The following is a 27,933-nucleotide window of genomic DNA, read 5'->3' as shown; positions in this document are numbered from 1 at the left end:
CCATATGTGATTTTTTTGGATGAGAAATTGTTAAAAGAAGTTCAGTCTGTTCCATTAATAAAACTGAAACAAAATGTATTGCTTATATTGAAGTAAAGAAAAAAGGGTTCCAATCATTTTTGGAAAATGCTGTTACTCAAAGGTTTGTAGCAGGGCCCCGCAGTTTGTTTTTGCTGAGGGTGTTTCTCATGTACCACGTGAATGCTTTGACCTGTGAAACTGTTTTTAAGCTTTGTCAGAATGGAGTCTTCCATGTATCCAAGAGCAGCTGAGGTGGCAGCTCATCCCCTGGAGAGGACACAGAAGGGCATCCTTGGCTGCAGCTTTGGAGGCAAAAAAACTCTCCTCATTCTGGTCAGAGCAGAGTAGTGGATAATGAAATGTTAATAGGTCTATTCCTCAGTTTTCCAATGCAGGATGAGAATGAAAGCACTGTGGAGAAACCCTGTGAGTGACCTTGTTGTTAACCCTAAATAATAACCTATAAATTCAAGTATGGCCACTGAGAAGTAAACAGCATGAGGGGCCAGAAATGTAAGTGCTTAATGCTTGGGATGTGCTGCGTGCCATCAGTCCTGTACACAGGCAGAGACTTAGGATATGGAAAACATTGTGTGTGAGCCTATAATTAAACCTTTTGATCTCCAGAAATACATATACATATATACAGTATAAATTCAGGTGCTTCTTGCGATTTTTAATGCTTGATTATGCTTCCATAAGTATCATTTATTGAGTTATTATTAAATTCCACATAATAAACATGCATTGATGTTCAGTTCCAATAGAGATTTGAAATCTGCTGCCTTAAGAAACAGAATACTTAGAAATAGTGATAATCTTCACTCTGTGTGCTCTCCACATCTCATCTTTTCTGCCAGGAGAATGAATGGCTGATTAAAGGAAATTTAATTAAATTTCATACCAAAATAGGAACCTTGGGTGGCAGTGTTTATTTAAACAAAATTAGAATGTTTTCCTATGGAGGTGTTTTTTGTTTCTCTTTTTTTAATGTAAGTCTATATTGCTGCACGTTTTGTGGCTCTCCTAGTTGTAAGATTTTTACTGTTCACTGTGTTTGCAATGCTTTCTTCCAAGAGAAGGTCTGATATTCTTAACTACAGTTATCTAAGCAGTGCAGGTGTTGCTGGCAGACACCAGAAATAGCTCAGAAAAAACACAGGTTATTTTAGTGTTTATATGTAAAGGCAGGGAAACGTTTTGCCACAAAGATACAAACTGATCCTGTTTTGTCCGAGCTCTCCAGCCAAGTAAGAGAACAATCAGGACTGCTTGCTTCTCTCATCTTCAGTGAGCAAACACAAGCTGAGAAGCCCTCTTTACATGAGAGTATCTGATAGTTCTCAAAAGAAAGTCTTGATATTTAATAGTTAAAGTACACGATGTCCTGAAAAGCTTTGATGTGTGTGAAGTACATGATCTTTGTCAGTGGGCGAAATGAAGTAAAGCAAGGGTCAAGAAGAGGTTTTGCTCCAGAGTTGTCAATGATGGATGGTGACAACAGGGTCAGTTTCTTGTTATTTTGACCAAAATATCGCTGCTGTTGTTTGTGAAGTTTTTTCTCCCTTTTGCTGTTCCAGTTCTGTAGTGAAGTGAAACCACGTTGGGTGAATGTCTGAGAAGTGGGAACATTTTGAGAAATATCCTTTGATTTTTTTAATTTATTTTTTTTTAAACTGGAAAGCAGAAACCATCCAAATATTTTGAGTCTCTAAATAGACACTGGCTGAAGGACGCTGCAGCCTCCAGGTCTCCTGCAGATTTGTTCTGGCCTGTATTCCAATTCAGCCCATGCTGTCTCAGCACTTCTCCAGTGGTCCTTCCCAGCTGTCCACAAGCCTTCCTCTTCCCATAGCATCTCTTACCCAAGTTGTGTTTGGCTAAAACTGCGGTGCAAACCCCTTTTGCTTGGCCGACCTAATGGTGTGTAAAAAAGCTGTCAGCATAGATACAGCAGTGCATGGAAAACGTGGAGCTCTCAGCACTGCTCCTGCTGAGGAGGCTGCGGTGTGGAGGTGGAGTGGAGCCCACCAGGCTGTGCTCGAGACCCAGCAGTGCTGAGCTGTGTTTTCCTCCACCAGAGGATACGTGTTCCTTGTCAGAGCCCTGACCCCATGAACCTTTGTTCAAGCAAATTAGCTTTCCAACTTAAAATGTTACAGTTTTAAGATGAATAAATGAAGGTTTATAATGTTCAGCCAGGAATGTTTGCTCCTGTATTGTGACTGATCTCTTACTTTCCTGTTCCTTTTCAGGACGTGCATCTCTGGGTGCAAGCAGCCTAGATAGCGTGTCCTTGGCATGTGTTGCAATTCCAGCTAATCACTTTTTTAATGCTTCTGTTGTAAACATGATATATTTAGTGAGAAAGTGTTTGTGCCTTTTAGTCCCTTTGACTGAAGTATTATTTTTAAATGGAGATGAATTAACCTGTGGGAGTGTTGGGTTGATTTAAAATGTCTGATGCAACTTCAGCACAAAACTCCTATTTGTGGAGGGTGGGCAATATGGAAGCCCTCCACAGCCTGGAATCTGCTACTGCACCAGGATTCCAGGTAGGGAAGATGAACTTGGTAACCTCAAGAAAATGAGCATCTATAATACTTCTTGGCTGGGATTAATGTCCTGAGGCTGCAACTGGGATTAACGTTGTAGATATGAACTCTAGGATGTGAAAGTGTGGCCTCCTTGCAAGTCCTGCAGAGTTGCTCAATGTAGGAAAGTTTGTGTTTCAATTGCCTGCTTCTCTGGTCCAGCACACAATGCATATAAGCTGATTCTCTGAATGAACCTTTGTTTGGGAAAATATTGTTAGTTTTGGCCCTTGGAGAGCTGAGCTGACAGGTCCAACTCCCCAGCAAAACTGATTAGAGATTAAAGAAGAAACTAAAACCAATACCTGAAAAAAAATTAATGCTGTGGAGAAGCCGAAGAGTTCCTTTTCTATGTTGCTGACCAGCCTAACCTATTCAGCTACTGTAATATCAAATCAGATTTGTTTTTTTCTATTGATTAAATTAGGAGTCTCTATGATCACCTGCTATTAAAAGGAAAATTAGTCTACCTCAAAAGACTGAATGTATGGGTGGGAATTGGAAAACAAATGCAGGCAAGGGGTTATCAAGGCAAAAAGGATATTCCAGCACAGAGCCAGTGGGAATCTGTTAACAAACAGAAGAACAAAGTGCACTTTTGTAGTTTGTTCCCGTAACTGAATGTACGAGGTTCAGTTATGGAAAACTTTCAACTATATTACGTAAGATACGTATGGTCTGTATTATTATCTGAGAAGCTATTCCTGCGCGTCTGTGGTGGCTGCATGCCAAGGTACCTTTGCTGTGTTTGCTGAGAATATATATTTGGGCGGCAGGGTCAGGCCTGTGGAATCTGAGTCTGACGCTCAGAGGTTTATGTTTGAATTCCAGTTGGGATAGATCGAGGCCAGGTGCTGCTGTGTGAGTGCAGAACTGGAAAATAACTTCTGTGCTGGAGTCAACCCGAGCAACAGCTTTTTCCTTGTCCCCAAATACCAGAAGAAGTGAAAGAGGGTGGGAATGAGGCTTTCACATGCAGAACGTAGCGGTCCCTCAAAAAATCTACCCTACTTCTAACTCTCATTCACGCATGTTTGTCTCCTTGTTTTTAAGCAAGAGATCATGCAGTGCTTTTTCTCTCTTACAGCGTATTTTTAAGACCTCTTGTGCAGTATTTAGTTCACTACAATTGCAAGACAGCTTGCCAGCTGGAGCTCCTTGGCCAGCAGCATTTGTGTGTCGTGGTATGGAGGATGAACTTTGTTTTTCTCTGAATTGGGAGAGGGGATTTTTCCAACTGGTGTTTGAGGCAAAGTTTTCCCTAATGACTTCTATGGGGAGCAAAACAGTTGGAAGCAGCGACGTGCTTCTGTTCTGATGGTTTGAGGCAGATCAAAACTAGGGAACTGCAGGTTGAATCAGAAGCAGCTAAAAGGTTTATGCTATACTGTCCTATATAGTTTTAGTTTAATGCTTATGCAAGGCATCTGCTAATTGGTGGCTATATAAGCTCTCCAGAGCAGCCTCCAGCAGATCAATCCTTCTTTGCCTTTTCAGTCCTCTTTGTAGAAACCAATGTTTCCTGAAATAATAATTTTCTAGTTCGTATTGGGGGGGAAGGAAAAAAAGCCAAACCCATGACAACCCAATCTCTTCTGGTTTTGTACAAGGAAGTTGCATATTCCTCCAGCATTGCTTGCGTGAGCCAGCACATCCTGTATGCTGCTGGCACACAGTCCTTTTCTGTCCAAATGTGGAGGGCGGTGGTGTCACATGGCTTTATGTTGTTCAAAGTTCATCTTAAAACTCTCTGGTTTCAGGGAGGAGAATAGGGGATTCTTCTGTTGTAAGTCGTTTTACAGTGTCGGAGTGTGATCATGTTACTACTGATGTCACTAGGAGTTTTTCCATTGCCCTTAGAGGAGCTGGATTGAATGGTTTATCAGTATTTTAATTACAAAGGGCTACTGCCTTAGTTCTGAAGTCATCCTAACAGCTTTGAATGGCATCTCACGTGCTCGTATCTGTTGAGGAAGAAGGTTACTCATTTATATTGACCCTACTGGGTCAAAACTGTCACTAAAAGTGTCCTGTAAGATCACTCATTAACTGATCTTTTAGATAATATTAGTTAATCATACACTTAAAATTACTCTCATCGCTAACCATCAGCAGAAGACATCCCTCTGTGGTTTCTCTTAGAGCTGTGGCTCCTCTGAAACTTACAGGGGCTGCTGTGTCCTACTGTGCTTCCAGCTCCTGTGATTCTGCAGCCGTAGCTTTTGTAGTTGGCTTATGGTTGAAGATGCTTGGTTTTGGGAGATGGAGATCTCTATGTGAGATACTGAACTAAGCTCCTGGAATGTATTGTGCATTATCCATCAAGTGGTTTTCACTCACTTGTACTTGATCTGTGTTTGGCAATGATACCAAAGTCTCGTACTTCAGCATTGCTTGTGTGAGCCAGCATGTCCTGCGCAGTGCAGCTGGCAGCAAGGCACCTGCAGTGAGAGCTGTGTTCCCTGCCTCCCCCAGCTCTTGCCTATGGCTGGATGTAGCTGTCATGGCCTGTGTCTTCTCAGGGATGCTTCCATCCTTTGGAACCAGCATTCCTGGGGAGCTGCAGCAGCTGGTGGAGGAAGAACAAGGTTTGGGAAAGCTGTGCTCCCAGGTGTGTTGGGAATGTCCAGCTGGTCAGCAAGCCGTTCTGTATTCCTTGTAGGAGTTGTGGTGGTCTGAGCAGCTGGGGAGCTGGCAGGAGCAGCAGGTAGTGGGTATCTGGGTAGATGAATTTGTTTTCTTTGTTTCATTTGGCTTTGCTTCTTTAAAACTTGAAGATGGGTCTCAGTTAAACTGCTGCTTTCAGTCACAGTGTTGTTCCAAGTAATTGAGTTTGGACTAGTATCTAAATATTGTTGTCAGCTTCATGCTGTTTTCTCTCGTTAAGGGTAGAGGCGTTTCACTTCTGACCTCAAGCTGGGTTTGTACTTTGCTCCCATGGGAACTAAAAATAATAATTATTTTGAGAATAGGTTCTTAATCACTTCCTCCTTTTGATGCTCTATTTTTTGTTTAGTATTTTGGAAGAATGTAATAGAAAACATTTTAAACTATTTGTGTTTTAATTCCAGTTTTAATTGGCTCCTTGAAGACGTAATGATCTCTTGTATATTCTTTGCAGTTCCTTTCAGGGATTTTTATTTTATTATTCTAAAGAAAAGCATTTGTTCTCGTTTTGCTGAATGAACATTACTAGTTTTGTTGCTTTGGCAAACTGTCCAGATGCAGCAACTGTGATGAACATTAAGTTGACAGGCTTCTTAGTCAGAGGCGTGTGGGCATTTTGTCAGTGTTAGTGATGTGTCAGCGTGTTAATGACTTCTTTCTGAACTGTGAATGCACATGAGAAATGGAGAAGCCATGTCTTAGCCTAGGTTTGAAAGAAATGGTAAGCCAAGAGACTCAAAGACTTTGTGACGGAGCTGGTTGTGCAGGGAGTGCTGGGAAGGTGGTGAGACAGCTTGCAGAGATGGGGGGATTATTCAATAAGAAGAGCAACAACAGACTGGCAGAAAACTTGAGAACAGGATGAGATGATGTATGTGGGGTTCTGAAATGACTGCATGGATCTGCTGCCTGCCCCAAACTCACGGGTCACAGAAGATGAGAGGGGGAACCTGGCAAGCACATGTAGTTGAATTTGTGTTTTGAAGTATAATACATTAGGAGCATTTCCTACTTCCTCTCATCTGTCAGTAGCATGGATTAATGATTCATGAAGGTGTTGTAAGGGCTGGGAAGTTGGTGTTTGTATTGTTTACATGTTGCTTCTTCCTTTTTCCTCTCCCCCAGCCCCAAGACTATTCATACATCAACTATTTCTCTTTCCAGTCTTCCCTTCCTTGGAGAAATGTTGCTATTTCTAGGCTGATGGTGTATCTGTGTGCCAGCTTGCTCAGCTGTGTTTATCAGCACGGTAGAGGTGGTGGGTGGTGGTTTCTCTTGGGCCGAAACTGGTATTTCATTCATTCTTTCCAATATTACCTTTCCAGAAATCAGATGGAAGTGCAGGAATGAACTTGTGTTGACTTCATCCAGCTCCCTGGCAAAATTCAAGCCAGATAAAACTATCATACAGCCAAACCTGCAAGGTTTTGGGCTTAATTTTATGTACTCTTGTTCTCAGTTAATGGAAGTCGCAGGGTGAAATTTGAGAAGACTGAATACTAACAAGAAGAAAAATGTGTAGGGGTAAAAGGAGTTGCAGTCCTGAAATGCTTGCAAAACCTGTTGTGACGGTTGTTAGCAGACAGATAAGTATATGAAGAAGTATCTTGAAATATATCTTGAAAACTGTGCTCTGGCGCACAGACCAGTAAGCATCAAACAACATATGGCAGACGTTGTCATTAGCCCAAGCATGGTAGCTTGTATGTCTTCCTATTGGCAATTTTGGGGCAACACTTTGTCTTGATAGGAGCAGCTAGAGAATAACTGCAATCAGAGTGATTTTGCTTTCTGTTTTGTTTTAGTGGGAAGCTGGTATCTCCAAAATGGAAAAATTTTAAGGGCTTGAAACTTCAGTGGAGAGATAAAATCCGTCTCAATAACGCCATCTGGAGGGCATGGTACATGCAGTGTAAGTATTAAACTGGGCTGTGTCAGTTGCTATGAAATGTTTTCAGAAAGACATATGCAGGAAAGCAAGAGAGATCTGAAATTACTGCTTAATGAAAAGCTGAGAAATCTGCTGGAGGGTGCGTTGTGTGGGTAGCTGTTGTGGCTGCGTCTTTGGATCAGTGCTCTTAGAGATTTCCATGCAGAGGAAGCACTGCCTGACATTTCTTCATTTCCTGTCTGGGTGGAGCCCTAGCTATATATATATATATATATATATATATATATATATGTATATACATATATTGTTTTTTTTAAATTATTTTTTACACCCCCCACGTGTTTCTGTTGTGATAACAGGGCTCCCTGTAGAGCCTGCACTTCTTGAGCACTTGGATTTTCATTTCTCTTTCAGACCTTGAGAAGCGCAAGAATCCAGTGTGCCATTTTGTGACTCCCCTGGATGGCTCTGTTGATGTAGATGAACATCGTCGGCCAGAGGTATGCATCAGGAAACGACTAATGAGCTCTGGAGATTATACAATGTCTTCTAGTCCACTGGATAGGAAAGCGGCTTAGTAATTCTCTGCTCCATTGTCTTTATTTATTTAGAAGGAACCATTAACGTGGAGAAAGTGTGCTGTTGAACCCATGTTTCATAGTTTCATCCTGTTGAGGTGATCAGGGAACAGCCAAAGGTCTCTGTTATGTCTGTGTTCTAGTTTGGTGAGGTGCAGTTTGAGTGGTTAAGATTTTGACATTCACTGCTCTCTTCTGGTTATTCAGTGATGGCTGGTTTTGGAACTGATTTATGTGACCCTATGAGAGTTTTCTGTTTTCAATTGAAGTGTGATTTCAAGACAAGAGAAAACTTGTTTTAATCTGTCAAGGTAACTTCACAAGAGGAGTGAATGTGAGTTTGTGTACCTCCATTGTCATGCTTCTGCACACAATGAAAACAAACAGTTGCCCTCTGGCTCTTTGCAGAAGATCAGTGGGGGCCATTGATGTGGCAGTATATGTAGTTTTCTGTACTGCAAAACTCCAGCATAATTTACAAATGCGGTACCCTTCTCTTGTTTCATCTTCCTCACAATAGAGTAGTACTGTCAGATTTACTTTGGGACTCTGCTGATACATGAACTCAAACAGAATTAACACAATTTCTTTCATGTTTTTTCTTCCTGAATACTTGCTTCAGCCGTTATGTGATTCTATGTAATCATGGTGTGTTTGTATCTGTTGTCAGGCCATTGCAACAGAGGGAAAGTACTGGAAACGAAGGATTGAAATAGTCATCAGGGAATACCACAAGTGGAGAACATACTTCAAGAAAAGGGTCTGTTCATTTACACAGTTAATGTAGCTTAGTTAACAAGTATGTTGTTGATTTTTAGAGTTTTCATGTCCCTTTTGCTATCGTGCAGCAATACTTAAAACAGAGATTAAGCAAATACTTTAAGGTAAAACTAAGGTGTACTCTACTGAATAATCACACTAAATAAAAATGATTGTGCAGTGACTAATTGTGCATGACTGGATATTGCAAGTTCTGCAATAGGGTCTTCTACTGATATATGTAGGATGCATTCTGACTTCAAGATCTGTTTTCTTCTCCTTTTGCAGTTACAGAAACATAAAGATGAAGATCTGTCAAGTTTGGTCAGGGTAAGTGGTACCAGAGAAAAGTAGCTGCACTTAAGCTTGTAGAAGCTGCAATAAGTAACAAAGCCGTAACATGCAGTAGCTTGCACTGATTAAAATCTAAAGACAAGCATCCTGCTGAAGTCTTAATTAAGGTCAGACAGCTTAATGCTTCTACACCATAAAGAGCAGTGTAAGATTTCTAGTTTAAGTTGGATAGAGGAGAGGTTGAATCTAAAGTGCTGTGACAGAACAAATGAGAAGCAGCTTTGGATGTGCAGAGAGATCAATCTCCTGGAGAACTGGCACGCTATTACGTCTTGTTACTGAGTCATAACTGGCACTGCCTCCTTGCTTGTGTAACTGGATATATGAGGATGTGTGCACTACACGTTGCAGATCTTTGTGCTGTCACAACACTGGCACATAACATGCCAGGATCCTAAAAGTGGCAAGATGTTTAGAAGAACAACAGTACTATAAATTAGCATAAAAGCAACATTTTTATAAAGCCATCAAATCTGTTTTAGGCATAGGAAATTATCAGAAGTATTATTCTGACTTTTCTTTTCAGAGTTGAACATAAATCTGGATCTGTGTCAGATTCACAGAACTCAGGTGTTTTGACAGTGAGCCCCAATGTGCCACCGTGGTATTTTGGCATTGTTAGTGCTGCATGCTGACTCAGCCACAAGAATCTGACTGCTTCTAGTCTGCAGCAGAGGAAAAAAAAAGTTGGCCTTAGTCTGTAGTGAAGGAAGAGTAAGCAAAGTCACTGTATGTTGTATTTTTCACAACATAAAAATGCCCGTAGGTTTATAAAGGTACTTCACGTGAAGTTAGGTTAAGTGAATTTCAGTTTCGGTTATGCTTCAAGATAGGAGTTGTTTGCTTTGAGTTTTTGTGATGTGTGTTATTTTTAAATCTTTATGCAAGGTGTAGCTGCAAATATATACATAACTCAATGAAACTAGAAAATACTGCTGTAGTTATTTTGTCATATGTATTGCTAGTCTGCATATGCTTGTTGGGGCAAAAATCTCTCCCACACTGGCTAGCACACGGACTAACTTCTGTAGAAGTGTTTTGTTGTTCAAATCTGTAAGCTGGAGTTTTAATAAAAGTACCACTGATCTGTTTTTGTCCATTTGAAAAGTGAAAATTGTTCTTATATTTCTGCAACTGAATGCTTTAGCATTGTCTACGCAGCCTTACTTTTCCTTTGGCAGGATGATGATGTGGTTCTCTGGCAAAAAAGAAGATATGGCAGAGAAACCCCTGTCCCTATGGAGGAGGGCAGCCTCTTGGATGCAGATATGCTTATGTCTGAGTTCACCGACACCCTGTTCTCCACACTGTCTTCACATCAGTTGGTTTCCTGGCCAAATCCCAGAGAGATAGGTATTTGTTGGCTGTTAGCTGTGTTGATTTTGCAGTGGGAACCTCTAGGAGAAATCTTGTTTGTTGCTTTTCTAGTCTTGCTTAAGAAATTGTATCTTACTTTGATGACAGATTAAAATAAGTCAGAGAATGTAGCTATTGAATAGTTCGTAGGTTACTGAATCCCAGTTAATCATCCAAATTTCATTTCTGTCTTAGTGTTTTTTTTTCCCCACTTTTCCTGGTGTTGCCCTCAAATGTTGCTCTGAATAAATCCCCAAGGAGCAGTATTTAGTGTCTGTGATGATTAAGGTGTTGTTATTTAAAGCAGTTGTTTGGTTGTTTTTTTTTTTTCTAGCTTCCAAACCTTTTGGTATGTCCTTTAGAAAAAGTGAGAGTCACATCTTCTGTAAAAACAATCCCAAGATCAGTGTGTTTCTGTTGACCTCTTGCTGACTGAAGGTTCTGAATCACTAATAAGAGAACAGATGCATGTCCATGGTGCATTGTCCTTGCTGTGTAGGAGTTTGAGCTGTCTGAGCAACTCCAGAGCCACTGTAGTTTACATGAGGTGTACTTTAAGCAAAATGGGTAATGACTTATTTTAAGATATTATTGTTCAAGTTGTGATTGCCAGTGAACTGACGTGTTGTGCAGCAGGGGCAGGACAGGAGGTTTGGGAGCAACAAGCCTGTGAGGTGTCCATGCTAGCCAGGTCTCAGCTGCTACTGAGAACCTTGAGAGTTTTACTTTTCCTTTTTACCAGTTGAAAGTTCTGTGATTATCCATTATCAGAGCTGTGCAGTAGTTTTGAAAGAAGGCAGATGCTCAATTTCTTTTGCAGCATTTTTTCTGTAAAATTCCAGACCAAGTCAGACTGTGCAGCATGTCTTGGTGTTCTAGCTAAGTGCCGTATTCCTACTGCGTGAATTACTGTTCGAGTGATACAAAGCTGATCTCTCTCTTGAATTTTCCAGCGCATTTAGGAAATGCGGACATGATTCAACCAGGGCTTATTCCTCTCCAGCCAAATTTTGATTTCATGGACACTTTTGAGCCTTTTCAGGGTAAGAAATTTGTATATAGTCAATTAATTTCTTAAAAATCGCAATGATTTAGGAACTGGTGTTTGATTAGTTTAAGAACTAGTGTTAAACAGAAGATAAATGTTGCAGATAGCCACACTCTTTAGAAAGAAGAGATTTAAGCAAAGGTAACACAAAATATGGAAGTCAAAAGTGGCATCTGTTTGCTGGGCCTCTGTTCAGTCTGCATCAAATCACTGAGTTTTCTGGGACTGCACTGAGAATCAACTCCTGAGCATCTATATACGGGTGAACTTTGAATAGTATGTTGGTTTTTTTTTTGCCTCATCCTCAGCTTGCGTGAGAAGTGAGGTCTGCCCTGAAGAGATGAGTTTTCCCAGAAGACAACAGCGTATTGCTAAATTAGCTGTATAAAGTAAAAATCTCATGGTTTTGTTCCTTGCTAAATAATATTGCTATTCTTGGGAATTCTAGTGTTTCATGGTATGGTGCTGTACCATAAACATTAGAAGAAGAGTAATAGGTGACTTCTTTTATTTCAGATTTATTCACACCTAGTCGTTCCAGTGCTTATTTCCCTTCTGTGTCTGCTGTCAGTTCAGCTACAACAGATAGCAGCAGTCATTCTTCTCAGGTAAGGGAGAACCTCAGAGTTTAAAACAGCCTCATTGCAGACATGTACGGCTTAAACATGAGCAAAAGATCTTTAGCTTGAAGGGGCCGCATCTGAATCTGTCCTTTTTTTTTCTTTTCTGTCAGTCTCCTGTCCTGCCATCAGGCTCACTGCCCAACACACTTCCATCTGGGAACATCAGCGATGGACTGATTGCTTCCTCAGTACCTTCTCCTGTCATTCCTGATGTTGGCACTGACCAGTGTTCCAGCATCAGAAGTGGGGGATCTTTCATCCAGCCGTCAGACTTTGCTCCTGACTCGTCTCTGAGTGGGCCGCAGACTTTTTTGCCAGTGTTTCAGACGCCTTTGCCACTGCTTCAACCTGCACAGCAGCACCAGTCCCCGTTGCCAGCAGTGCCTCTGAATACTAGCTTAAGCACTCCACCATCTGCTTTTGCAGCACCAGAAACCCAGAAGTTTGGCCTCTGTGAATCTACAGTTATCACCCACACAGCTTCTGCAACACTGACGCACAATGCACCTGCCACCACCTTCAGCCAGAGCCAGAACCTTGTCCTGGCAACACAACAACCAGGAGCAGGAGTGCCTTGTAACCTGGCTTTCCAGACTACTGTCCTGCAGGGACAGCCCCGGCCACAGCTGCAGTCCCAGCTGACATTTGCACTCCCCAAAGCTGTTCCCCTGGCCAGTGCTGGGACAAGGCCCAAACAGGCACAAAAAGTAGTGTCTGCTCCGAAGCCTGAAACAGTGTCCTTAGTGTTAAAGAATGCCTTCATCACCCCAGGTGAGAAAAACGGGTGGTTAACATTCTTTTTTGAGCAGATCTAGCAGGAGGGGAACACCTTGTTTTTCTTGGTTTATATAATGATTAAAAATACAGCTTCCTGAGGGTGTGGTGTGCCAGGGGTCCTCCAAACTACTGGCATGTGGCTATACTACAGTGGGGTGCTCTGGACTGGGAGAATTGGAGGTGGTCTGGTTGACTAGAGCTCTGTGTAACTCCTATGCTACTGAAAACTTGTTTTTGGTGTTTAATGCTGTTCTTAGCTCTCCTTCAAAACATTCAGCCACACAGTGGTGTGGCAAGGGAGACTGTGTGAGATGGGGAATGGCAGGCCTGTCCCTGTTGCTGACTCAGCTGGTTATCCTGCGCAGGTCACTGTGCCTGCTTTTGTGCCAGCATGCCCTATAACACTAGGATACCGATACAGTTAATATATATTACTATAGAACACTTTGAGCATATTCTGATGTTCATTTCAGCCTGCCTGAAACTGTTTGAGGCAGAGTACAGTTAGGGAGCAGCTGTTGAAGTGGACCGCGATTCTGGTTCAGATGGAAGCATGGGTATGTGCCCACAGACGATTCCATAAATCATCAGTGCTTAGCAGGACTGGGGTGAGGAGAAACCAATTCATGTTGGGTGTGATTTGGGGACATTAGCATTTCATGAGGGCAAGAATAGCATGTATGAGCAGAGAAGGTTTTGTTTGTGGTTCTTCTAGCAGGTAAGTTCAAGACTAGAGCAGGACAGGCAGCAAACTTTGTCTTGAAATTACTGCATTATGTTTTCAAACTTGTGCTGGCTGGGATCCGAGTGACCTCAGCTTCCTGGAATGTGCAACAACAGTCCAAGAAAATCCCTCCTAGGAGGACTATCCTTAATTAGGCTTATCGAAGTGGTAGGTATGTCAGCCAGGGCTTGTCACTGAGCAGGTGTTCCTGGCAACGTTTCTGTCTGTAGTGCTTATTAAGCACAAGTCCATGTGTTTACATCAGCCAAGATGTTACTTACCTAGTAAAGTGTTGTAAACAACTCTAGTGATCAGAAAGTCTTTGTCCCTGGTATATGCGGTACATCTTTGTTCCTCACCCCTTGTATGCTTTACCAGTGCTTTTTCACTTCCTCTTGGACCACCACAACTAACAGTTTGGCAGTGAAATAGTACAGCATAGGTGCCCATTCCCCTGTTCAGTGCCCAGTGTGTTCATAATTTCATACATAATAATCTTCACCTTCCTTTTTCTTTTTTTTTGTCTCGTTACCTGTTCTAACTTAACTGTGTTCTTCAGCTGCCTTTCAGGGACAGTCCAGAGCTGTGATTGTAACTCCCACACCTTTAAAAAGAGAGGGGATTTTGACGCCTGCCATGTCTCAGTCTAATGTTGCAATTGCACCAGCTGGAATTGCCAGAGTAAGGAGAATCTTTAAAATGTTCGGTTTTCTTATGGTCTGTTTTTGCAAGTTGTTAGAGCCGTAATGTGCTCAAGAAGGTAATTAATGCACCAGTTCTCAACTGTTACCAGCATATATGTGCAGTCTGAATTATGTTTGCTTACTTTTATTTTAAGTACTTTGCAGGCCTGAAAGTGCTATCTAATTTTACAGCCTCTGTCTCACGGTATGATTACAAATAGGGGCACTGTACTCCTAGGGGGGATGGTTTCTGCTTTTAATTAATCATGCAGAAGGTAGATAGAACCTAAGGCACTTGTCTTTCTATTTACAGGTTGGAAAGTGTGCCTAGAGTTTATGAGTGGGTTTTCCAGTACGTAGTATACAGAAAGATGGAACTAGATTTTAGTATGTTGTGCTGTTGCTGTGTTGTAATACTACATTAAGTTCTGAAGGGATTCTGGTTTCAGTGCCCGACAGTTCCCTAAGTTATCAGTTTCATGTCATCAGATTGGTAGGTGTGTATTAATTTGTTACTTTTAATGAAAGACAAGGTAACAAATACTTTTTTTTTTCCTTTTTGTTTTCTCCTTCTCTCATTCTTTCTTTCCCTTTTTCTTTGTTTGTCCTCCATGCTGTTCCCAGGCTCCTGGGGTGACGGAGTTCCGCAGTAACATTCTGGTTGGTCCAGTACAACAAGCGTCAAGTAGCCAGCAAAGCCAGTCCACGGTCTCACACCTCTTCTCTACTAATGTAGTCCAGGATGTGCTGGTGAAAGGAGAGCAAATCCCTTCCCACGGTACCAGTTCACAAGTTCCCTCACCTACACCTAGTAAGTTATAATCTTGTAAGCATTCTCTCCCCTGCACGGTGCAGGTGTGTTTCCATTGATTAGGTATGGTGTAAATGGGCCTTGAAGATTTCAGTATTCTATGCTGGTTTTGCTGGTAGATGGCTTAAATGTTAAGTATTATCCCGTGTCCCTGGCTATTATGGCTTCAAATGGGGGAGTCTAGTACCATAGTGGAATTGGATCCTGTGTGATTTTGATTTTGTGTGTGTGTTTGTGTGGATATGAAAGGAGTTTGATTTATTGCTATTCAGGATGTCATTAACATTGTGCCCTGGAATACTGAACTTTTCCAGAAATCTTGACATTTTCTACCATGTGTAGCATGTGGTTGTGCTATCAATGAATATAACATAGATGTCTGTTGCATTTCAGTTGTATTCCAAATAGAGTCTGCACAACAATTGTATTTGCTGCAGAATATTGTTTGTTAATGACTTGTCTTTCTTCTTTTATGAAGGTCGAGACTGTCAGAATTCTGGCCAGGCTTCCCCCTGCACCTCAGAGCAGAGCCCCAGCCCACAGTCCCCTCAGAACAGCTGCTCAGGAAAACTTGCCACTGATTGTCAAATGGCTGCACTTAAGGTGTGTATTCTGTCCTTTCAGGTGCTTTTCTTTGCCTTAGTCACTTTTTTTCCCCTGGTATCTAAGCGTAGACTTCAGAGTAAGCTGTGCTTCAGGAACAGTGGAATATTTGTGCTTGAGGGCTTGGCTTATGTTCCATCTGTGTTGCTCTGTTCAATTTAAGATGAGTTCTTGACCTGCTGAGTGAGCTAACGTGTCTCCAGTGGTGCTTTGCTGCCCTACAGAGAAGCAGCTACAAAAACTCTACGGTTAGAGCTGTGAAATATTTCAGGAGTAAAATAGGGTGAATTCCTTTCTTCTTTTTCTGAGGAACAGGTTCTTAGGACAGGCCAGTAGTGGGGAAAGTAGCCACTAGATGGAGCAGTTTTCTTAAAAGAAAAGGTGCTGTGGAGCGATGGGCATGGTGGCTGTTCACGGCTACTTGAAGACACTTGTGTGAGCAGGAATTGCTTTGCATGTGTATTGACAGTAATTTTTCTGAAAGATGAGAGAGAAAGTGTTGCTTCCTTGTCTCCAGATGTACTCTCCTTGCTCCTTGGCATTCTTAGTTGAGTTAAACACTTCTGTATTGCTTGGTAATGTTTTTTTCTGGTTGGCAAAACTTGGAGGGCACTGGAAATCTGTGCTGTATTTTCTCGCATTTTCTGTGGTTTGGGGCAGTGACTGAACGACTTAACTACTTTCTGCGGAAAACACATTCTCAGAGAGAAAACCCCTTATTTTTTTTTAAGGGTTTTGCTGGAAGCAAAGGTTTCTGCAAGGTTTAGAATTGAATTTAATACTCTGCATGTTTCTTTTTAATCACTTAAATCATTTGCAAGTTTATAATCCTCTGGCTTGGACTGGGAAGACAATGAATGCCACAGTTCAACAAAAATGACACTGTGGACTTGAATAGCAGAAATAATAGTAGCAGTAGAACAGTAAAGGAAAACAGCATGATTTTATTTACACAGACTCAAAGAATGAAGCGTATTTCATCAGAACAGAAACGAAGGTTTAATATCAGGATTGGCTGCAGCACCCTGAACAGCTTGGTTTCAGCAAACTCCAAGTCGGTAAGTAACTTGGCAGCACTAGTGGTTTAATAGGGAGTTTAAGAAAGCCATGCTGACAAAGAATTGCTATCTCTCCGCTATTGACTGACTATGCCCTTTAGTCAGTGAAGACACTGAATATGAGAGGCTTAGAAAGAGAAAATGATAAAGTCATGGCTTAAGGTCAATGTGCAAGAGCCCCTTAGGTATGTTGATGCAGCTTCAAATGTTCAAAAGTCCTCTCTGATGAGAGACTGCAGCTTTAAAGCCAGCAGGGAAATAATAAAACTGATATTTACAATTCTTGTTGCTAGAACCCCAGTAATGAAGATTTTGTTACACTTGTAGCATAGAATAGCTACATTTACTGTTAGGTCACTTTTACTTCTGTTGTATTGCCTTTTTATATCCGTTCTAGAGTGTTTCTGGTCTCCAGAGCTGAACTCAAAAAGCTGTGTCCAGTCAGTACTGTGAGCTTGTTCTGCCTGAACAGTGAACTAGACAGAATTCAGGTGCAGATGCTGTTGACAAGATGTTGAACTGGCAAAATATGCCTTGACACTTGGGCTGAGCTAATAAACACACCTCTTTGAGCAGTTTGTTAGCAGAGGCTTCATGCTGTGTTAACCACAGCTAAGAGCATGGCAGAGCAATGCTGTCCAACTGCAGTTACCATTCACACATGTCCAAAAATGTCCACTGAAATTTCTAAAACTTGCTACACTTATTAGTCTGTTACTTCCCGAGTGCAATTAGGAGTCTGTGACCATTGTAGGTTGCTTTGAAAACCTCTCTTTCATTCCTGACATCTGATATCACCCTTCTGCCTTCAAGAATTTGCCCTTGTACCCAACAGCCTTTTTCATATTCTCAGTTTTTCTGTCATTTGTTTTTTTGTTGGTTTTTTTTTGTGCATAGATTTACAAAGGAAAAAAGCCCCTTCTCCTTGTCAAGCTTAAGAACTTACTCTGATGCTGTTTAATCTTAGTTCACTAAATTGAAACTAAAGTCATTAAAGCACAGCTTTCTCTGCACAGCACCTTTCTGGATGCCCTTTAAATACCTCTGCCTCCTGAAACGGGCAGAGTATGAAAGCTTGTCATCACACGAATGTGTTTATGTTGTTTATTTTCTCTGTTTAGGCAACAAATTATCAGAATCTCGCTGCTTGTCTTTATAGCCTATTTCAAAGCTAGTGATGTTGATTTCTGAAGTACAGGCTTTTAATTGTTTCCTCTCAACTGAAAGTGTATTTTAAGAAGATGTGTGACATTGTCTGTCTCCCTTGGTGATAGCTGAGCCATGATGCCTTCTGTTTTGAACAACTTCAGGCTTCCCAGACTAAGTTGTCAGCCAGGAACAATGTTTCTAACAGCACAATAATTTTTTCAGCTGGTGCAGCACATCCTTCAGTACTGCCAGCACTTATAGAGGATCAAACATGAAATAAACGGTTTGAATATATTGAATAGAAAAGATGTGATCTGGGGAAGAAAACAACCTCTGCAGCCATTTTCTCTGTATTAGTGTGCAGACGGGAGTGAGATAAATGAGGAGTTCAGTATTAAGCGTTTCTGTGTGCCTATGTGTGCTTTGGCAGGGTGAAGGAAATTAAAAGGTGCTGAAGTGCTTTTCTGGGTGTTACCGCAGGTTGGAAGCAAATTCTTCATCCATCTAGCTTTGTTCCAGAAAGTGAGCTCTATGTTTGTGTTTGGTCTAGATCAGCCATGCAATCACTCTCCAGAAAACAGTAGAATATATCGCTAAACTACAGCAGGAAAGAACACAGATGCAAGAGGAAACCAGGCGCCTTCGGGAAGAAATCGAGGAGCTAAACGCTGCCATCATGTGAGATTTTGGGAGATTTCTGTCATGAAGCAGAGCAGCTTGAATGTTGCTTTGGCGAACAGCAGGGGATGTTTGCCTCAGATGTCATGCCAAACAACAGATGGGTACTGAATGGAAGTGCTACCAACTTCCAAACAAAAAGCAAAGTTGTTATGGGATGGGCATTGGTAGCCAATCTTGTGGATTTTCAGCAAGCTCTGAGTGTGAATGCACAACAACGGCAGCATCAGAAAAGATGCATTAGATTGGATAGAATTCTGAGGAGCCGGTGATGATTCTTTTTTTTTTAAAGTTAGGCTCACTGGGCGATGAAATGCTCCTGCTCTTCATGATGGCTTTGCTGCACTTTTCTTTCCTCGTGCACTCAGTTTTACTGGAAGCAATATGGTTGATTACACAGGACTTGGAATCACGGGGCATGTCGCTGACTGAACATAACTGATAAGTCAGTTCACCCTCCTGGTGTTTCCTCTGTGGGTTTATGATAAGTTACGTGCTGCTGAAAAGCATGTTGAGAACCCCTGTGAGTTTTCTTCTATATATGAATGTGTTAGGCTTAGGCATTGTGTTAGACTCAACAGCAAATCAAAATCTTTCCTTTTCTTATAAAAGAAGAAAAAGAAAGAAAAAAGGAAATATGGTAACTTCTGTTTGGTTTTATTTTAAATTGATCTGTTTCTTAAGAATCTTTGTACCATTTTGCTCTCTAACACTGTTCAGGAGTTAGTCTCTAAGTTTTAACTTGACTCCTCATGTGCCTTTTTCTGAGTGGATACCAAAAACTACTTTGTTCTGTTATGCTCTGCTTTCAGTGGTGTTGCTTGTAAAAAGGAGTTTGTAGCGGCTTGAAAAATTGCTTTGCTGCATGAATATAAACACAATTGATTGGAAAACTGTGTATTTCTGAATGTAACAAATAAATTCAGAGTAGGGGGTCATGCAGAGGGAAACCACCTCAGCCTGAGATACTGGGGTTGCACACATTTCTCTTGCTATAGTTTAGTCTATAAAAGAAGTTTGTCCTTACTGGTGGAGTTTCTGACCTCAAATCTTCTTGTCAGTTCTTGCCAACAGCGGCTCCCTGCTACTGGTGTTCCAGTAACACGGCAAAGGTTTGACCACATAAGGAGTATGTTTGATGAGTACGTAAGAAATAATACCCTCCAGAACTGGAAGTTCTGGATTGTATCCTTTCATATTGACCTGCTGAACCTGAGGTTTGATACTAACATATTCTGAAGCAAGAACTTGGGTTTTAGTGTTGTGACTTTCAGCCATATTGTTTGAAGTAATGTGTGTCCAGATCCTTCATTCACATCTATGTATGGAAATACTTTATATGCTGTTGTGAGGCAGGATTTGTTCAGTTCATAGTATTGGAGGTAACTTGAAAGAAACGTGGCACAAAGGCATTAGGTTATTATACTTAAAGAAATGTGCAATTAAGTGTTTCTGACTGTTGTTTTTGTTCGCTTTTTGTAAAGAATTATTGAGAACAGCAAAGATCACTTAAAGAAAAAAGTTATTATAGGCAGTTACTGAAACTGTTGTGGCAGTTTTGAAAACTTGCACACTTTTCCCTGTTTTCCCCCCAGATTTCTTTTGTCTTTCATTATGACTGTGAACCAACATAGTTTCTCTTTACTTCTCCAAAGCCAGTAGCTCATTTACAGATGAACAAGAGGTGGAATTCCACAAGCAGAGGATAGAACCAGGTTAGCTAATCCAAATGTACTAGTTTGCATCAAATACGATTAGCCTGAGTCAGTTTAGGGATGTTAGTAATTTGCAGAGCAGGAGTGTAGTTATTCATGGGCAGAAGCATTAGCTTTCCTTCTTCTCATTAAGCTTTTGTATGTTCATATTTACACATACACTTTGTTTTTATACTCTGATGGTTATCCTTCCTGGCAACTTATTATCAGAGTGTATAAGAACATGCATGAAGAACAGCACTGTTAATACTCCCAGTATGTGAAAATGTTTTATTTTTTGATGTTTGATTCATGTTAGTCCTAGAAAGTCAAATTCTCCCTTTTAGGATCCTTTTACGTAATTATTCTCAGCAAGATCTCACTGCAGTCACTTGGTGCAGTAGTAGCACTAACTCTGAAGCAGTCTCAAGTGAGTTATAAAAGTTCACTTTATTGAAAAATCAGCAGAATTTTAATGTAACAATAAAATGTAGTTGAGTGTTTAGTATGAAATGCTATTGGTAAAATAGAAGGTTGACAGGCTAAGTAGTCTTTCTCAGCTTCTCCTTGTAGCTGTGAGGGGACAGTTGTCCAACAGTGGATAGAAACCTCAAGTGCTGCTGACATATTTCTGAATGTCATGCACTAAAAATTACAAGACTGAGAGGTGAGTGGTATTTTTTTAAAATCTCCTTATGAAATGACTGTAAGAGAGAGAAGGGCAGTTTCTTTACAAATATGAGAATGCTATGGTTTCTGTTGCGTATGAGAGGAAAATGAGTTATCTGTTCTTGGGCTACTGGAGATAGTCCAAGGATGAAGTACTTAACAAATAGTAGAATATCAGCAGAAGGGTACAGTGGTACAGTCACTCTGTACAAGTCCGTAACCGCATGTAAATCCCCTAGAGTATTCCAGGCAGTTGCTGGACCTACCTTGATTGTTAGCAACGGTGATGAAGATAGGAATGTATGACAACATGGACATCACTTTGGCCACATTCTCACACATTGCTGACTGTAGTCTGAAAATCCCATCTTGGATAACAGGGTAAAACCACAAATTCTGAGCCTTCAGATGAGTTTTTTAGAAGCTAATTATATGATAATAGTTTCTAAGCTATAGGTATATTTACTTGGTGAGTTACCACATCAGTGTTATAGTGAACTGTTTTGAAAGCCTGAGAGATGCAGCCAACTAAGGCTTTTGGTGATGCTCTATACATGTTAATATGTTACAGGGTGAGAGTTCTGTCTTCTCTTTTACTGCAAGGAACATTATTGGCAGCTCATGGCCCATCCTTGCAGTCAATAACTACAGAAAGCTAAAGGAAGAACCTGATAGTTCTTAGCATGCAGCTGATTTGCTGGAGATGGTTGATCTCAGATACAGGAATTTTACAAAAATTAACCAATATTGGTAGAACTAGCAACTGAAGTTCCAATTTTTCCCTGTAGTTTGAGCTGTGTTTTTTTTCCCTTAGAATGTTTTGAACTCCTTCTTTGCTGTCACCCTTAACGTTTGATTTGCAGTTCAGCATTATTATTAAGCCGTTGTTTGAGTCCTTCAATGGAATGGTTTCGACAACAAGCTTTAAAGATCTGAATCAAACTGCAATAGCCTGGCTGGATCAGCACTGTTCCCTCCCTGTTCTGAGGCCAAGTAAGTGAATTTCTATCAAGCAGTAATTCAGGATTGTCTCAAGCTGCATTTAGAGTTCAAATGTTCAGCTTCAGTTGGAGTAAGGTTTAGCACTGGGATTTGTCTCATGAAGGAAAAGGTTTCTGAAGTTTGTATATCCCATTAAAATGACCATTCGATCGGACATCATTTTTTACCCTTTGCATCTTTAAAAATCAGCAACTGTTTACATTCACAGTCAGAGTTGCCTAATAGTACTCCTTTATTCCTTGTTCTCTGGGCACAGTTCTTACACATCTTATTGTTACCATATGTGCAAGTATGCATGTTTTTTAGAAGTGTTTTCATAATTCTGTCATCATTACAGCCTTACAGAATTTGCATGCTGTTCTGCATGGAACTGTTTGCATTAAGACTAAAGGCTTTTTCATACTTCTCTGGCTTTTATTTTTTAATAGTGGTGTTGAGCAGCCTTCGGCAGCTAAGTGTAAGCACCTCAGTCCTGTCAGATCCATCACGCCTCCCGGAGCAAGCTACTGAGGCAGTCAGCAGGACGAATGAAACAGCTGGTGAAACCTAACAACCAAAGACAAGGAGTTACTTGTACAAGGGGTGGAGAACATGCCAGTCTAGCAGCCTGGTGAGTCTCCTTTCAGTTGGTGCACTTTAGAAAGAATTCTCTCCATCATCAAGACGTTGTTTGGAGCATCTGGTTCTGCCTTCAGAGTTTGTTGAAGTGTGATGCAACGTTGTTTGTAACGTCTTGATTCCTCTTCAGTGCTGTGCTCTGCTCCGTCAAGTGAGAACACCAAGCTCAGGTAAATACAGCAGGATTCAATCCTGCAGGCAGCAATATATCTCCATCAATGCAGCATGCATCTGAATGCAACGAACATCTTTCTGGAAAACAGCTTCAAGTGCGAAGTTCTCTGAAGTGTAAATCTTGTACATCAAAGAATGTTCCCTTGGAGGGGAAAAATACTTGCAGTTTTGGTAAACAAAATGTGCTTCTTATTTTGTTTTCTGGTCTTCAGTTCCATTTGTTTTACTTGAATGGTAAAAATTAAAATTAAACAAGATCATGTTAAAAACCAAAGGAGAAGAAAAATCTGTCAGTGATGTCAACTTGTGGAAAATACTAGAATTAAAATCTCAGGCTGTTTTGTGTATTTTAATTTTAATGAGTGTACCATTGCATATGATCAGCTTCAAAACACGCTTTATTTTCTAGCAAATAAAGCAGTTCATTTTTATTATTTTTCCTGATATAGCCATTGCAATAATGTAATATTGCAGTAAGTGCAAGAAAGCAGTTTTAGCTTGCAGATTCTACAGTCAGGATAGAAACATGAATTTTGTATTCCTTTAATCTGTAAGCTGTTTTCTTGCACTTTGTGGAGTTCATCTGCCTTCCTCATAAAATGTGCACGTATAAAACACATCTATAGATAAATGTTGTAGTGCTTCAAAGACAGAACTTCAGTTCTGAGCATTAAGAAGTTGGCTTTTATGTTATCACAGGAACTGTAGCAAGCCATACCAGCTAATAGCCAGTTCTTAGTTTCTTTAGTCTTCTTTGCCTGCTCTTTTCGCCTCCTATTTAAAAAGCCTGAAGGACTTAGCCAAGCTTGGTCTGTATGGGACAGTTATGTTCAATATAAACTTTAAAACATATAAAGATGTGTTTAAAATTGGAAATACTGTATAATGATTCTCTGTTGCAGTCTCTGCAAGTAACTGTCCTTTGCTGCAGATAAGCTGAGTCTTGTTACAGTTGATATTATCTGTCCATCCTCAGACGATGCTGGAATATTCATTTTGGCCAATTGTTCATGTTTTGGTCTGGAACGATCCTGTGACCCACGTATTTTCATGCCTTACTTGATTCTGATATTTTAGAGCTGTGCAAAGTGTGGACAAAGTTTCCCTGGTACCTCCTCCAAGTAGTTTTCTGCCAATTTGGAACACAGGCTGTGTGGAGGCGATGAGCAGGCTACCACAGCGCTAATATAAAGAGTAGCTACAAAATGTGGATTATTACACATTCAGAAATGGAGTCAGTAACGCTGTGCTGAGCCCAATCCTTCCCACTTAGTGGGACAAACCTTAAAAAGTGGCAGTAGGTTTTGGGGATCAAGACTAGGCGTGGAGAGTGCTGGGTTTTTTCCTTCTTGTCATCATGAGATGTTGCAGCTATTGGCTTTCGTTGCAGAGTTTTCTTACGTGTGAGCAGGACTTTAACAAGAAGAATACACCAAAAGTTAGACGCAGGGTCTGTTCCTGGAGTGGAGGTACTGTGAGTTGTGGAGTGGGGGAGCTGAAAGGGACTTCTGGGGGTGGTGATTTAATAAAACAATGTATAAAGACTGTTAGAGCAATTAGTAAATAGTTTTTCTAGGGAGGGCCCATATCCCAGTCTTTCATACGTGTTATTTTATCAAATTAGTAATATTATTTTGGATGCATCTGGATAAAATATATTGGAATTAGGGGATCTTTAAGGTTCCTTCCAACACAAGTCATTCAATGAGTCTATGAACTAGTGTAAAATCATTTTTTAATTAGTATTGTAATTCTTTTTTTTTTTTCCACTGTGAACCTGATGCCAGTGGAATCACTTAACTCTGTGATTTGCTGGGGAGTGTCCCTCAAGTTCTTTACTGGGCTATCTCACTGAGATACATAGATATCTACGTGCATATTTGCATATTAAAAGTACGTCTCTGGTTTTCTAGAAACACTTCATTAGACAAATAGTCCAAGAACAGATCCACTTGTTTTTGCTATACTTTTCAGATGAGCATGTTCTGAGTGACTTCCTTGCATTATTTTCCTGCTTGTCAGGCAGTGATTGTGCCTGATTTTTTACCAAGTTTTTACCAGCACCTGCAGTTGTGGTTGCAGTTGTAGCAGTGACGTCTCAACAAGCAAAGCGTGCAGTGCAGCCATGCCTCAAAACCCAGGCAAGTATGGTGACTTCTGAGCTTAGATCTTACTGGTTGGAATCTGAGTGAACTGGAAGTCAAAAGGGACCTTAAAGGAATAGGAAGGGTGGGAAGTATGAGTGAACTGCTGCAACTTTTACCCATTAATGGTTTTGTTGTGGATGGAAAAAAACATCACATTCGTTGTAGTGTGAGTTGGTCACAATTGGAGGGGAAAGTGCTTAATTTAATAATTTCTGGTGGAGAAAAAAAAAGCTCATGGCACTTTGAAAAGACCACAAATCTTAACAAAGTGTAAAGGGAGAAAATCAAGTCAGAGATTGCTTACTTAGGCAAGAGTGTAGGAGGGAGGGAAGGAGTAGTGAAAAGATAGTTTCCACGTAGTGCAATTACCAGAAATGATGTGGTGACTCTTTGAAGCAGTGATTCAGTGTATTTTCATCACCCAGTTATTGCAAATCAGATCTCTTTTTTTCTCTTACCCATTAGTTTTGTGAGGGTTGTGATTTCACTTCATATGGAAACAGGAGGATAAAGCTATCATATATCTCATCTCTGCACATTAGAAGTGCTGAGGATTGGTATGAAAACGAATTGACTGTGTATGTATTAATTCTTGCCTAGATTCCTACTTTGCTGTATATTTAAGCTGCTTAGTCTTTCTGTCTTCCTGACTGAGGACTCTAAATAATATATTTCAGCTTTAACAAAAAAAAAAAGGGGGGGAAACAACAAAAAGAAAAAACCAGAACAACTTAATACCACTTTCTTCTTTGACTTCAGCAGTCTGACTTCCTGTGGATCATCAAAGTACATTAAGCAGCAAAACACACTGTGCCTATAGTCTACGCAGAGTTACAGATGATGCGTATCTGTCTTCAGTTGGTTGCTCCTGGACTTACAAAGAATTCCCATATGAGCAAGTATGACTCATATTCAGTCAAATATATAAAATATTTATATATCTCTTGCCTGTGCTACACGCAGGGTCAAATTGAGGTTGTCTAGTGGTGCCTTCTGACCTTGAGTTATGTTAGTTGGTACACAGCAGAGGGTCCCGTCCCCACACAGAAGTTCTAGGGAACTTGTTATCTGATAAGCTTGAAAGGAAGTATATAAATCTGTTAACAGGAGGAATAAGCAGGGAAAGTCCAGGAGCAAATGATAGTGAAGAAATTAGTAGTACAGACAGAAACAAGGGCTTGCTTCATCTGGAGAGTCTAATCTCTGCACAAAAGCTGGATTCTCAATTAATACCATTGGATCCAATTGCTGTGTTCTTCCGTGCTTTTCTAGACCACCAGGGAAGCCTTTCTTCAAGGCAGGCTTACTAGAATGCTACCACCTGTGCCTTATATCTTGGGGTCCTGTATTTATCTGATGCAAATCATACATTCTTACCCCTGACTTGATACTACATGGAAAATTTGGTGAAATGGCAAAGCAAGGATTTCCTTGGTTTTAGGAGGAGCGTGTTGTCTGCGTGGCATTTTGGAGGTTGTGTGCTGAAACTGGGGCTGTGAAAAATTGTGTGTGGGTGTGTATGTATATATGTATGGAAAAAAATCACCTCATTCTTGCTGACTTCTTAATCCTTCTGTACACAGAGACGCACCCACCAAGAAGTTTGACAAAAACCTAGTAAAGATAAAGACATTTAAATCTCTAAATCTGGAATTGCACGATCAGTCAAAGGGCAGTCAAACTGTGTTTGAAGATAGCACCCCTTTACTTTGCATCCTTGGGTTTATGTTCTTTCTTTGCATGTGTATGCTTGTGTTCTCATGATGGAGGTGAGAGGAGTGGTTGCATTCAGTTACATAATGCTTCTTTATTCCAAATTATTTGGAAGCTCTTCCATGTCCGATATGCTCCCAGATAGAAGATAATGCTAAAATAGCGTTGGTAGTCAACCATATTGGCCTTTTTATTTCTTTCTTTTTTAACTTGTTCCTTTGCACCTTTCTTGCAAGGGAAAATGCCCAAAATCTGAAGTTTTAGGTGCTTTAGGGCCTACCAATCTCAGAAGAATGTGGACAGCTCTTGATGACTTGGAGGTAAGATAACAGGAGTTTTACTATTTCTCTTTCAATTTATATACCTCCACTTCAGAGATCATTCACTTTTGAAGGCTTTCTTGTATGGGACCCCAATACTGTTTCCACAACATCAGCTGAGGCCTCAGCTTTGCTTTCATTCTTGGATGGATTTCACGCTTATTTTCTGTGTTAGAGCAGAAGTGGTAGTACCAAAAAGTAGATTGATCTGTAAAACTTGATTCAATTGCAAGGAAATACACCCAGGTACATAATAGAAAGACTTTCTAGCCGTTGTCTGATTTGCTTTTATATCTGAACATTTCCAACATGAACAGAATTTTGAATCAAAAGATGTCAGGAATAATCCTCTTAATTAACAATATAATGAACAAATTGCTTAATTTCTTCTAATCTTGTATTTAAGTGTATTTAAGTGAGTGGAGTTCATTCTTGTTGTTGGAAAGAAAAAAAGCTTGGAGGTTTGAGGACTTCAGGTTGTTCTTTTGCTTTGCCTAGGTTTCCTCTTCTGTTGCATGACACAACGTCTGTTGTGCTGTTGATATGTAGCACTTTTCAGTAGGTCTGTTATATTGTGCAATGCATTTTTTTATATTTACAACAAAAAACAATAAAGGTTATTTTTTGGAAGAAATTAGTTGTAATGTCTTTATTTTTCTTTTTTACCTGAATTCAGCTTGGAGGTGGGGAAATGGTAAGTGGAAGTCTTCTTGGAGCAGGACTAGCACCGTACCTTCCATTTAGCAACTCTGAAAGGTGACAAAGGCTCATCTCAACATTAGCTGTGCTGAAGTCACTCCTTTGGGATCCCTGCATTTGTGTTTCCCTTTGTGAGGCTTATATCTGCTGATGAGCTTTTGAAGGTTGGAGTCTTTAAGTGACTTGGTGCCCCTTGTGCCCTTCTTGGCTGTAAGAATTAGCTCACTCTGATGGGCTTACTTAAAGCAGGGCATACGTTTCTTCATTTCTTTACCTTGTAACACAGTCTGTCCTTCCACGTTTTACATGACGTTATTCTCCAAATTTACTGAGGTTTTGATGTGTTCCTAGAGTGAACAGACCTCGATTGTTGCTGATTATATTAAGTGAAACAGTGAGAATGAGCTCTCATGATAAAGTTAGGCTGACAGAAGTCCATTACATGTCTTTTAGCTTAGAGGTTAGTCATTCAAAAGTAGCTTTGGTGTTTCTCTAAGAAAGGTAAAACTCTTAAGTCTGTCAG

General features: G+C 40.5%; 1 protein-coding gene across 2 annotated transcripts in view; it reads left to right on the top strand.

Annotated features, from left to right (window-relative positions):
* The window catches only part of MLXIP (MLX interacting protein), a 43,212-nt gene extending 15,901 nt beyond the window's left edge, over positions 1 to 27,311 (top strand). The window contains exons 2-17 of one of the 2 annotated variants that reach the window (XM_072351315.1): positions 7,088 to 7,194; positions 7,588 to 7,673; positions 8,422 to 8,511; positions 8,799 to 8,840; positions 10,046 to 10,217; positions 11,174 to 11,263; positions 11,785 to 11,876; positions 12,002 to 12,662; positions 13,952 to 14,073; positions 14,700 to 14,886; positions 15,365 to 15,489; positions 16,446 to 16,547; positions 18,247 to 18,374; positions 19,436 to 19,559; positions 21,601 to 21,730; positions 22,168 to 27,311. In XM_072351315.1, the coding sequence (XP_072207416.1) occupies positions 7,088 to 7,194; positions 7,588 to 7,673; positions 8,422 to 8,511; positions 8,799 to 8,840; positions 10,046 to 10,217; positions 11,174 to 11,263; positions 11,785 to 11,876; positions 12,002 to 12,662; positions 13,952 to 14,073; positions 14,700 to 14,886; positions 15,365 to 15,489; positions 16,446 to 16,547; positions 18,247 to 18,374; positions 19,436 to 19,559; positions 21,601 to 21,730; positions 22,168 to 22,289 (2,380 nt within the window). In that variant the 3' untranslated portion in view covers positions 22,290 to 27,311. Of the gene's footprint in view, positions 1 to 7,087; positions 7,195 to 7,587; positions 7,674 to 8,421; positions 8,512 to 8,798; positions 8,841 to 10,045; positions 10,218 to 11,173; positions 11,264 to 11,784; positions 11,877 to 12,001; positions 12,663 to 13,951; positions 14,074 to 14,699; positions 14,887 to 15,364; positions 15,490 to 16,445; positions 16,548 to 18,246; positions 18,375 to 19,435; positions 19,560 to 21,600; positions 21,731 to 22,167 lie in introns of those variants that run through there. The other variant, XR_011905432.1, reaches the window with a different exon arrangement.
* The last annotated feature ends 622 nt before the right edge of the window (positions 27,312 to 27,933 follow it).

This window comes from Excalfactoria chinensis, chromosome 16, assembly GCF_039878825.1.
Source record: "Excalfactoria chinensis isolate bCotChi1 chromosome 16, bCotChi1.hap2, whole genome shotgun sequence".
In the NCBI taxonomy this organism is placed as follows: Eukaryota; Metazoa; Chordata; class Aves; order Galliformes; family Phasianidae; genus Excalfactoria; species Excalfactoria chinensis.
Note: the sequence above shows the minus strand (reverse complement) of the source record. Positions and strands in the feature narration are given on the sequence as shown.